This window comes from Argentina anserina, chromosome 3, assembly GCF_933775445.1.
Source record: "Argentina anserina chromosome 3, drPotAnse1.1, whole genome shotgun sequence".
Taxonomy (NCBI): domain Eukaryota; kingdom Viridiplantae; phylum Streptophyta; class Magnoliopsida; order Rosales; family Rosaceae; genus Argentina; species Argentina anserina.
Window position 1 is genome coordinate 21,401,995 of NC_065874.1, and position 13,378 is coordinate 21,415,372.

General features: G+C 36.5%; 2 protein-coding genes across 2 annotated transcripts; both read right to left on the reverse strand.

Annotated features, from left to right (window-relative positions):
- Positions 1–391: 391 nt before the first annotated feature.
- Positions 392–1,314, reverse strand: LOC126788555 (uncharacterized). The gene has a single exon (XM_050514556.1). The coding sequence runs from the start codon at positions 1,234–1,236 to the stop codon at positions 622–624; it is 615 nt and encodes a 204-aa protein (XP_050370513.1). The 5' UTR covers positions 1,237–1,314; the 3' UTR covers positions 392–621.
- Positions 1,315–6,139: 4,825 nt separating this feature from the next.
- On the reverse strand, positions 6,140–10,374 carry LOC126787236 (pentatricopeptide repeat-containing protein At5g01110-like; the record flags this gene model as incomplete). The annotated part of the gene is given in 6 exon segments (XM_050513150.1): positions 6,140–6,371; positions 6,598–7,109; positions 8,683–8,884; positions 8,886–9,746; positions 9,749–10,194; positions 10,197–10,374. Coding segments are annotated over 5 exon segments (2,172 nt in total), but the record flags the coding sequence as incomplete, so codon positions are not given.
- Between the last annotated feature and the right edge of the window lie 3,004 nt (positions 10,375–13,378).

A 13,378-nucleotide genomic window follows, 5' to 3' on the forward strand; every position in this document is an offset into this window, starting at 1 on the left:
ATCGTCCAAATCAAGGAAAAGGCAAGACAAACGTCGTTCCTCAAGTCAGCTACCGCCCACAATCGATTAACTTGGTGAGACAAACATGTTAGCGGAATTTCTTGTCACCAACATGAGAGAATTCCAGGTACGCACGTACGTAGATTAAAATCATTAGGAGATAATTACGTATAGGATGTTAATACATATATGCATCGTATAATTGGCCATAAATAATTAGGATGAGACAGTTAATCATCAGATAGAATGGCATTCAATAGGTCCCCATCCATTCCCATGCCAATTGATAAGAACAATCAATTGATCACCATCACTCCAAGCCTCCAACTAGTAGTTATTACAAAGATAAGTAATTAAGTATCCAAATAATATAATGAACCAAATAAAGATGGGAAAAGAAAAAAGCAAGATCGTAGTTTATGAGTAACTGTATATACAAAGTAAAAGAAATTAAAGAATTAACTTTTAACGAACCTGCAGTAATCAATCAACAAGAATGAAATTAAGAAAACATCACGAATACACACAATTTTCTTTCTCTAATTAAGTAATTAAGCCACTAGCTAGAGAAAATATGTTCAGTAATTTCAGGTATAGTAAGAAAGGGAGGACTTTGTTGAATTACACTTGAGTCTCTTTGGGTTTCCAGTACTCCAGCCCTATGAATCTGCATGGTGATAACCTAATCTTATGCTCAGAAATAGTTTCAAGTTTAGGCGACCATAATTGCTCTTTAGAACCAACAAGCTGCTCGTAGTGTTTCTGAAGCTCTGGCGTATTACAGAGAAAACGATTGCCTGGACTTTCGGACCCCATTTCCTGACCCCTTGTAATCAGCCTTGTGATGAACTCGGGCACAACTTTGATCAACACCCTTCCATTGGAACCCTTTATGTACTCGAAGGGGCTCTCCCCAAACTTGATCGGAGAATTCCTAGGGTTTGAAGAGTTCAAAGCAGCGAGAGAGGAGGCAGAGAGCACACTATCTGAGAACCGATCAAGAGGAAGAACGAAGTAGGTCTGGCCGAGCATGAGCTCGTCGTCGATCGACAAGGCCGGTATAGGTTTACCGATGAAGAAAGAGTCTGCATGGCAAACCATTTGATCGGGAAACTCGAACATGATCTCTCCGGCGATGTGTTTTCCTTTGAGGAGTCTGGTGGTACCTTGGGAGAAGATGACTTTGACAGCAGAGTTTGAGTTGTGTTGAAAACATGGAGACACTACATTACCCATTGGGAGAGAAAGAGGAGAAAGAATGAAGCGCAGACTTGAATTAAGTTAGGAATTAGTCGGAATTACGGTTGGCTTCAGGCAAGAGAAATAGGGGGCTTATTATATACAACAAGAAGCCGGGAGGGTACGTGGATTTGACTTGGAGGAAGTCATTGGTTTGTTTTGTAAGGTACAGGGAAATTTAGATGAGATTTGATAGAGATGACAAGTCGGTGGTCATCCATGTCGGCTAGCTAGCTTTGACAATCTCACGGTGTCAAATATATAAATGATTGGCCCAACTTTGCATATATTTCTACTTCCAAAACGTTGATGTTCAGTATGAGCATTCATATGCAACAAAAAAATTTGGATTGAGCTATATATATCATGTAGCACGTACGAAATCAGTTGATCGAGAGCTGGAATAATAAGCTAGCAAGGCTGTAGAATTATTTAGGGGAACTCGGGCACAACTTTGATCAACACCCTTCCATTAGAACCAACCAACTTGTCTGTAGTGAAGTATTCCATTGTATGGAGCTTAAAATATTCACTATTTAAATTTAAATTTCTAAAATCTAATAGTATTCGTAACATTTTGAGGTCAATTTTTTTGATTAATTTGTTTTTTTTATACACACAATCTAGTATCTCCATAAAATAGAGTGCTTCATAGTAGAATTTTCAGTAAATATATAATGTGAAATCAATCGGTATGTACGACGGTACGAGTGATTTTAAATGACAATCGAGCCTTTGCGGTCTATTTATGACCGTACCACGGGTATAATCATATTCATGTGTAGATAAACAAGCTTAGTCATATATTTTTGCATAATTCTTGCATTTATTCTCTATGATCTAGGGCTAATTAAAGTGACAAAACCTGACTAGTTTAATAGACAAGGTTTGGAACTAATTAATTAAGGCAAACTGAAATCTTCATAATCTGATATGCAGATAGCTTAGTTCACACGATTGTACAAACGAAATTAGAAAGCTAAAACGGAAAACATATATGATTGCAAATCTGAATCTTAAATAAGCTACATCTAGTTAATTAAGTGATGCCCAAAACGAAACCATGAAGCCCATGCAAACCGTAGCTAACACACTGCAGGCAAACCGTGTTCAAACTTCTAAGGTTTCAAACAAGTAACAACTAAGCTAGTGTCACACGCACTTGACAGTTGACACAGACTGTAAGCTCCCTCCCAATCCACATATCCTGACTCGCTATAAATTTTGATTAGAATTTAGAATGGACTTGATTGTTACTTGTTGTTGATCCTAATTAAAATCTGACTTGCATGCATACTAGTTGATCTTACGTATGTGTCTCAACAAAATACCAATAAATACCCCAGCTACAATAAATGCGCCTATTTAGGCAACTTCGCCCTAGTCAGATAAGATATGCCAAGGCCAAATCGGGGGCTCGTCGGCTACTATTCACCTAAACCAAGTTGTATATATGTGTCTACTATGTATATATATCTCTTTTAAAGAAGAGTTTCGCTTTAAAATTAAAGTGTGGAATTTTTTTATTTGTCATATTTTTCAGTTACATTTTCACATCTTCATTATTCACTTTATAATAAATGAAATGAAAATCAGATCGGAGATCAAAATTATGACAATTCGTTGTTGGTGGTATAGCTTCATAAATTCCAATAATGTCTCATAGTCAAAATGGCAACGTCATTGTGCTATCCAATAAAAACAGAGTATGTGACCCAATGATTGATTTCTTCTTTTTAGCTAGTGGAGTAGTTATTCATGTAAACTTGATGAATCGAGGATAATCTATTAAAGCATATCACTGCGGAACACAATGTTTACAGTATACTGCTTGTGCAAAATTGACCGTTTATCCTGATTGATTCAGACACATGAATTCTAATAATTGACTTTAGTTATTAAAGATAAAAAGTGGAAGATATATTGTACAAACGTTTGAGACCAGGCCAAAAGTATAAAGCTACATCTCTTTCGTTATAAAACCTCAATATAATGATATATACCTGGTTTAGTAATAACAAGGAAAAGTTTGTCGATATCAATATATCCCTTAGTTCAATATGACAATATATAAGTTACATGATACAATAGATAGTTGTTCCTAAACTAGTATACAAATGCATGAAACTAGTCTAATTGATTAGTAATTATATGGATCCTAATTATATCAAAGATGAACCCACATCATTTCAATAATGTAAGAAGGGGCAGCTCAACCTGTGTACAAGTTATGCCCTTACGTAAATCCTAACCTCTTAGCCAAAGAAAAAACATTTTGCTGAGGAGCAAGTAGCTCAGACTGTTGATGACTGTTTATTTTAGGATAGAACTAGACCAAATGGGTAGTTTAAGTTATAACATGAGAAAAATATGCTAATTTTTTTTAACAAGAATCCATTAGTTTAGTTCATCCGTAGACTCGTAGCAAATTTCCGGCGAGTAGACTCAAATCATTGTCATTTGTTCATTCTTATCCGAAAAATGTGACGACACGAAGATTATGTGTTCATACTTCATACCGTATACCATATCCCAGTTTGTTTATAATTTAGAAGGAAACCAGCAGCCAAGATTAATCTACGAGCAGCTAATTACTTAATCGAGCATACAATTCCTAGTGAAAAAGAACTGGATATAAACAGATGTAGACATTGACATCTCTTACAAAATACACATGAATTGCACATGCTCTAATATATAATCCGTGTCATAGAACAAAAGTTTGAAATAGTCCACATATTAGCGTTTGAGATTCGATTTCCAATGAGTTAGCTGTAGTTTTGAAATGGACAATATGAGATCTATTATACGCCAAAGACAATGATCCAGGGCTTTGCCTGAGTAGTGGTGCATAGCAAAGTTCCTCATACTCTGCTTTCTTCGGAGGCAAACAAAGATCTTGAACTAGAAATATTCCTCCCAATTGTGAAATCGCATCTCCTCACAAAGATCATTGGCTCGTTGAGACCTGAAATTTTTTCTCCTCTGACCTGAACTGCTGCAGCGGAGATGAGAAAAAAATGTGACTAGAGCAGCTGTATCACCACAAACTCAACAGCAGACTAGCTTCTCAACACCAACAGATACTGCACTAGCTCAAGCTCAATAAGGAATGTTGGGTAGAGCCCTCTCTTGAATATTAGCATGTTCTGCTTTGGCAGAGCTCTTGAAAGGCCCGATAATTCTTCCCTCCAATAGCCTCTATTCCGTTATAGTAATTACAAAGTTTGTACTTTCTACAGGACGAGGCCTTCTTGACACCATCTGCAACAAAATTTTAATTAGAAAAATTTGACGACTGTCATTAAAAAGGAGAGGTACTCTAAACAACAAAACAAACAGACAAATAGTTTTGGCAGCCAAATTCACGGACTCGGTCATCTACAAAAGACAGAAAACTATTAAGTTCTCATTATCAGACAGTTACCATTTCAGGTCATCTACGAAACACATACAACTATTAAGTGCTCAAAGCAAGATACAAATATATTTTTTATATACCTACGAAGTCACCTAATATTGTAAAGCCTGACCCTCAACAAACATACTCAAGTTAAGATGAACCTTCGATGGAGATCCTTTCAAATCATGAAAAAAAATCTAAACTGAATACTGGCAATAAAAATGTGATAACCATTAATGCTAACGAAAACAAAATGAAACCTACATGGGCAAGCGCCCACTACTTTATACATTACATCAAGTTGCTACTTCAAAACTACAAATTAAGGAAAGAAAGGGAAATTCCTCAAAAGTTTATGATATCTTATGGTTATGAAGTTTATGATATTCAAATCGATTTACAAGACAAAAGTTTAATGAAAATTTTGGAAACGTACTTTGTTGCATGGCTTGCATCAATAGTGAGAAAGAAAGGAACCCGAGAACACGCTTTGAGGACACTGTTACAATATAATATATTGATATTGATACAGATTTCTATATTAAGGTTTAGTTATCAGACTAATCTTCACTGTTGCTTATTATTGATTTGGAATCAGACCCCAGCTAACTGACAGTATACCTAGGCATTTAACAGCCATACATCAGTAGCAAGAAATTTCAAGGACATGGACAGATGAAAACACACAGGGCATATAATATTCATGATTTGATAATTCCAAGTGATTCCTCTAGGTTATGAATTACCAGATAGCATGAAGATGCACCGACCTATAATCAGTAGAGTTCAAGTAGACTTTAACTTCACATTATTTCCCAGTGCTAGCTAACAAAATATCTCGTCATATTAGTACCACTTCATACCGGGTAGTAAGTTAGAAACTCCAAGCCAAGTCAAGCCACTGCTTCTCAATGAGAAAAAATGTAAATGATAGGAGAGAGAATGGGAGAAAAGAAAGAAGCAAATAAAAGAAGGCAAATGCTAAATAAAGATTTGCTATCCCAGGTTTCACCTTAGTGCCCATTTGCTGCCTTAAGTTTTATTCTAGCAACCGCTTTGCAACCCTACCTTTCTCAATTGGCCAAATTGCTACCCAATGTATTATTTCTGCCCATTAGCTAACTTCTGTTTTCAGAACTGAGCAATACCACCCTTCGCTCATATTAATGTTTTGATTCCAATCATTGAATAAGCTTGAACAACTAAGACTAAAAAATAAATAGCCTACAAATATTAAGTGGTATTCAAGTGATGCTGGAAAGAAGAAATACAAACACAAAGTTAACTCCAAGATGTAGCCAGTTGTCTAAATACCAATGCTAAGAAATCCACTCTATTTATCCAAGTACTGCGCTAAGGAAGGCCTGAGAATAACTCAAATGAGGCCCCAAGATATGTCCTCCTTTGCTTTCTCTTTTAGCTTCTTTGTTTGTGCAACCCTGTATTACTAAAGTTCTAACATCTAAACCCACCTCTACTCCTCTAGTCATGGAGGACACCTATATTTATCCATAACATCACCTTCTCTACTGTCAATTGCAAAATTTGTAGTAATTAAGATTTCAATTTGATACATATAAATATCCAACCAAATTTATGAGGGAGTAGAAATCATGAATGAAAAGATTTTAATTGTCATTTATCCATACCTGGCGATAAGCTGAAGGTCAAGTGTCCTGAATTCAGGATTGTGGCTATCATAGCGAGTATTCTCAACATCTAGTGTACCCTGAAAAACAGAGAATATTTTTTCTTCATCAAACAATTATCTATTAGAATGAATTTTCCAAGACAAAATGAACCCATCTTCTTTACAAGTTAACAGGAAACAAGGCCATTATACTAATATACCCTCAAAAGAAAAAAAGAAAGAAAAAAAGGCCAGTATACTAACAACATGTTAGAGGCACAGCTTATTTTAATCGAGAAATAGAAAACTAGGAGAAATATCCCACCTTGAGCTACAAGAGAAAAGCTAACAGCTAAAATTCATCATCCAGAATAAATCCCCTCTGCAGCATTTCATCATGGTAGCGGAACGCCTCTTTCAGATTGTCCTGGGTCACATGTCCATTAATCAATGACCTATAAGTGGATCTATCAGGATTTACACCTCTCTCAATCATCTTTCGCAAAACTAATTCAGCTTCATGCAGTCTACCCTGTCTACAAAATCCATATAGAATGACATTGTATGTAATCACATCTGGTAGTAGTCCTTGCTTCTCCATCTCCTTAACTGATAAAAAGGCTTTATCCAGATTGTCTTCTTTTACATATCCATTGATCAGAGTGTTGTAAGTAATACTATCAGGAACAATTCCTTTTGAAATCATTTTGATGAAGAAATCATATGCCTTTTCTGTGTCACCAAAGCGGCTTTAGCCCTTTATGAGAATGTTACAAGTCACTATACTGGGTTTGATACCTTCTTCAATCATCTGGTCCCACGAACGAAGCGCCTCATGGACAAGTGATAGGAGCACAAAGTGTGACGTTCTTAATGTTTATATACCATATTCTTATGCTTTGTTACTTCTTATTTAGTTGTTTTAGGTTCATATTTGTCATTTCTATGTTCTAAAGAGAGCTATTTCGAATTTAGATGAATTGATGATGAAATTGTGCTAAGTGTTAGAACTCCTTATTGAGCTAGGATTCCTTACTCGATTAGGACTCTACTTTCCTATTTTCATTCTTTCCTATTCCTTAATTATCGATTTCTTTTCAGGAAAGACAAATCATATTTGGACAAGGAGTAGAGATGACGTGATGCATTCTTAGTGAGACAAGGAAATCATGTCCGAGTTGAAGAAGGAGAAGAAGAGGCTGGCCTAGCTACTCCTAGTTGGACCAAGGGAGATGCCGTGCATCCCTTAAGTGTATCCATATTGGATTTGGTATCCTACATCAAGTTGGATTTGCAGTACATGAATCAAAATCCATATCAAAGAAGATTTCAGTTTCCCAATTGGATTCTATCTCCTAATTGGGACGGCAAGAGGGCTTCATAGACTCCTATATATAGAGGCTTGGCCTCCCCATTTAATCATCATCAACCTTGCACACAAGCACAAGCCTAGCTCTGCCGAATCAATCCCTCACCCTTCCAAGAAATCTTAAAACCGATTCCACCATTCTCCACCAATCTATAGCCTTCAAGCACACTTGTGAAGAGGTTCCATCCCCTTAGAAGCCACGGCTATACCTTATAGGATCGCTTGATTTATAAAGTGTAACCATGATTCTCTATATGTCTATTTCGGGTTTTGGTTTTTCTTGTTCTTGGATGAGCTTGCGATTTGTGTAGTGTAATCTTGTTTCGATTTTGTCTATGAGATAGTTACTTGATTCAATTTATATAAAGTTGTGATTTCATGTTTTAGTTTTATGAATCTTGGTTTCTGTCGTGATATGTCTTGAATGATTTCGAAAGTATCTATATGTTATGTATACGCTTGTAGCATGATATATAGGTTGTTGGATTTATGACTTATGCTATGAACATGTTTATCTTTTCTATGTGATTTTTCAAATTGCATGATTGTTGGTTAAGTATGTGATATGCTTAATGAATTCAATATGCGTGGCTTTGGAATTTCATGGTAGGATAAGTATGTTAGATTTCGATTAAGACCGCGTGGAATGAATCGAATGTGTTAAGTGTCTATGTATTTATGTTACTGCTTAGGACCCTAATTGCATGATTCAACCTTAGTTATTCATGATAGTGTCTCGGCATGACTCTTAAAGGAGGACTAGAATCTGATTTTCGTTAGCTTTGTATGAATTGTTTTGGTGATGTATTATGTGTTGGTTGGTTGATCACATGTATATATTAGTTTAGGTTTTATTTTCTGTTTTTATCTTTCAATCCGATCATATAAATCAACTCTGTTATATCTTTATAAATTCGTTGTTAAATGTTTGTGATTCTAAGCCCTGGCTGGATCTCCGGTTTGTGAACGATACCCTCTTGCCTTATACTACTAACAATGCTTACAGGGTTAAATATTGATGTCGAGTAATCGAGCAATCATCAACAAGTCCCATGCTGCAGAATCCATTGATGAGAATGCTATATGAAATGTAAGTAGGGAGTATTCTTCTCGAAACCATGTCACTCCATAGCTCCTTAGCTTTATCCATGTCACCTACTTTGCAGAACCCATCAATCACTGTGTTGTATGTGACAATGTCAGGCTTGATATTTCTAGTAGTCATTGCCTCGACCAAACTTAAAAGATTTACTCATATTCCCGTTTTTACAATAACCATGAATAAGTGTTGTAAAAGTATAGAAATCTGGAAAGACACCCCTTTCCACCATCTCATTGAAGAGTTTCTCCGCATCACAAAGCATCTTTTCCCTACAAAGTCCATTTAAGATAGTATTGAAGGTAACAACATCCACCATGCAGCCTTTTTCAAGCATTTCATCCCGCAACTTCAACGCCTCTAATACCTTACTGTGTCTACAATATCCATCTATAAGGATAGTATAGATCACATTATCTGGCACCAAGCCTGCAGTTTTCATATCTTGAAAATTTAAGAGCGCACAGTCACTGTATCCATTCCTGGAAAGCACCCCAATTATTGAACTGAAGCTGAGTAAATCAGGAACAACACCTCTGCAAGATATTTCACAAAACATTTCTTCGGCCTCTGAAATATTATCTTTTCTACAACTCTCAACCAGCAGTGTATTAAACGTAGTAGTATCAGGACTTATTCCATTCTGCAACATCTCATATAAAACTTCCTTGGCTCTTGGATAGTTTCCTACCCTACATAACCCATTCACGATAGCATTGTATGTGAAAAGTTCAGGTCTGAAACCCTTAGAAGCCATAGAGTTCTTTAACTCGAATGCTTCATCAACAAGCCCTTCATGACAATAGGCATTGATTAGAGTATTATATGTCACAATCTCTGTAGAAATTCCCTTCTCAGCCATGTCAGATATGAACGGCTTAACCCTATCGATTTTCCCATCTTTACACAAGGCATTAACCATGATGTTTAGTGCATACACATTCACCTGAACCCCGCCGCTAACAATTTCTCCATATACCTCCCATGCCAAATCCACCCACCCAACCTGGCAACCTTCACAAGCCCACCAAGGAGACTATTAGCAGCATTTATCGAAACACATAATCTCTTGCTTCTAAGTGCCTTAAACCCCTCGAAGCCTTCTCTCAACTTCCTAGCTTGCACATAACTCCTAACCAACAAGTCAAAAACCAAGCAGCAACTGCCGCAGATTTCAACCAACGACTCAACTATTTCGACACGGGAGACGCCACTCTTCCTAACCATTCTAAGCATCAAACCCTGAGCATCCGAGACCCTTCGGGCCCTGACCAAAATGTGAATCATTGCACTCAAAGACAGTGACGTATGCTTCAAATTGGGACAGTTTGACATAATCAAGTTAACTAGTTTAACACCCAGTTGCAAATTGTCTTGGCAACGATGAACAAGTTCAACAACAAGAAGTGAGTTTAACTGAAACAGAGAGTTGCGCAGACAAGTAAGATTACTCGCTTCAAACCCAACAGGAGCTTCTCGACCAAAAGGGAATCTGAGAGGGAAGAACCATTTTCCAAGGAGTGATTTGATGATGTAGAGTGGGGCCTGTGAGAGTAAAGAAACAGTGGATGGGATGGAGTTGTGTGAAGGAGGTGAGGGTTCTCACATGAACAAGCGCCCCGCGGGTGCCCATATTATGACCCCTCTCTCCCTACACCTCTCTTCTCCAACTCCCGAATAAAACCCAAAGCTCAGCACCATTTCGCTGACTGGGGAAATATGGAGGGCTCACAAAATAGAAATAGAAATATTAATTTTAGAAAATAATTGAGAAAATTGATGGAAATTAAAAGACATGGAAATTTTGAACTAATATATTTTATAAGAATATTTTGTATAATTATTAGTTTATAGTGAATTAACTATTAGTCGATAACAGTGTATTAATTTGCATCACAAACTTTATTACAATATAGGAGGTATATCAGTATATGAAAGAACTTTACAAATAAGAACTAAAAAATAATAAAAGAAATGGATAGTATTTGTGTAATGAATAATGCATGAATATTATATTTTCCGTAGTTGAATACTTGTTTTGGTAGAACTCTATATATACACCTAGCTACTCTAGGTTGGGGGGTAGGCTCAGGTGGGAAAGTTCTAGACACCTTTCCATACTTTGTGTTTGGAGTACTTCACTTATTTCTCTGCAGTATTGGGCTTTGACGGTATTTATCATACACTTCTGGGACCCGAGACTCTTGAAGAATCTTTTCTATTTTGGTAAAGAGAAGATATATCCTCATGTGAAAAAAAAAGAAAATATCGCCGATATTTCAACGATATTTTCGAGTTTTCAGTCCTTAGTTAGTTCACCGGTTTCGAACCTTCTCACTTTTTTTTTTTGGAAACATGTCTATTTGTTTTCCTATTATACATCTTAAAAATGTGTCTATGTCAACACATGGTTTTTAACAATTTGCCCAAACTAACACATTTCCACCAAAAATATATATTTGAGAACTATTTTACACTCAAACATATTGAAGAGAGAAACTTTGGTGGCCAACAATCACCGCCCGAGTCCAGTCACCGGTTGTCGAGTCTGGTCACTAGTCGCCGGAATAAATTACTCACTCTCAATAATGTCTAATAATCAATTATTGAACTCTAGTAACATCTAATAATAAATTACTGACCCTAATAAACATGTTATTAATTCCGAAAATTGTGTATCATTGATATCAAGTGACTCTAAACAAAGAATTATTGAGCTCCATTAATATTTCATAATAAATTATTAACTCCAGTAACGTCTAACAATAGAAAACTGACTCACAGTAACATCCAACAATAAATTACATACCCCAGTTAAACATGTTAATAATCTAAATAATAAAATTTACTAATAAAACTTTAGTAATCAATTTGATTTAATAAAACTTTTGCTTCAAGCCCAATTTTGTGTTCAACTCTTACGTCTCAAATTATGAACACAAACAAAAAAGAGGGACACAGAGAGAGCCGAAAAGTTGAACGATATTGTCTGCGGCGTTGTGGGTGAGGGAAATGGCATCGATCAATCTGTCTTTCTCGATAAAAATCTAGCTCAAACTCTCACTAAAGAATCGTAATGCTTTTTTGTTTGCTTTCTCAGAAGCGGCTCTTTGTTTCCTGGAATCGGAATATTGTGTTTCATATTCCGAGGCAAGTCCTCCCCAGTGGATCTAAATTTATCAGCTTTTTGGGTCCTACTAATCAGTAAACCTTCAGTAGAAAATCTTCTCGGAGAGACCATATGGCGTGTGCATGATGATTGTTCTGTGAGTAGCATATTACAATGAAATTGAAAAGGAGATTTACTAGAGAGATGGTGGTGTGATGGTGAGGACTTAGGAGGAGCAGAACCAAAGCAAGACGTACGGCGCCATCGAGGAAGGTCGGCATCGTAGACACATATCATAATTGTTTGATACATATCTGCATCATCATCGTCGTCGACATAGACGGTGCCGTCAACCCAAGTCTGCGTCATCGGCCGCTCAAAAGGGAAAGATATATATATATATATATATATATATATATATATATACAGTCCTTATCCAGAGTGAAGGTTCACTCTGAAATTACAGAGTGAAGTTCCAATTTTGGCACACTTTTCGGTCAAATTTTTTCACCATAAGCGATTCAATATTTAGGTATGTTATTCAAGATCATCTCCACAGAGTTTCATCTAATTTGATAATGGTTTGAGCTTTCAAAATTGAGATTTACACGAACGGTTCACGTTGAACAATTTTAATTCATTCATTCCTTTAATCTAATTTCAATACCTTAGCGATGTCCGAATTAGATGAAATTTTGTAGAGATGATCTTGAATAGCATACCTAAATATTGAATCGCTTATGGTGAAAAAATTTAACCGAAAAGTGTGCTAAAATTGGAACTTCACTCTGTAATTCCAGAATGAAGCTTCACTCTGGATAGATACTATATATATATATATATATATATATATTCAGATCTGGGAAGAGAGATGAAGAAGAAAGAGGTTGTTATGAGTGTGAAATTGCATTCGGGATAAAATTGTTTCAGGATGAAAAATTGTGTATTATTGAATGATATGGGGGCCTATATATAGGCATTACAAAACCACAATCCCGTAGGATTCGGAGTCCTAATCTATTACGGAGATGCTAATCTATCTCCTAACAGGAAACCTATTAGGCTAAGACACACACAAGGGTAGAATAGTAATTCTCCCGGAACACTCCCCCTTGTGTCGCATGCCTAGTTGCATGCTGCACACATCGTTGCCTCGGTAAAAACCTTGTCAAGCAAAATAAAAACCTCTTGGGTAAAAACAAAAGCTTGATCGAAGGGAAAAAGAGCACAATGCACCATCTACATTTGATAGCATCATGTGAGCTAGACTCCCCCTGAAGTCTGCGAAACAACTCCCCTTGATTAGTGCCATAATCATGGAGTACAAAGAACAACGTACACAACGTTCATTACATGCTTCTCAAACATAGTCTTGGGCCAATGATTAATCATTAATCTAGCCACACATCCTTTGATCATACATGCTATACTTAGCCAAACTTAGATCTTAGAAAACAAGATTGCATAACAACTCAAAACAAGAGTTTGCAATGAAAATTAGATTCTCGGGTAGAATGACCTTCACTCAC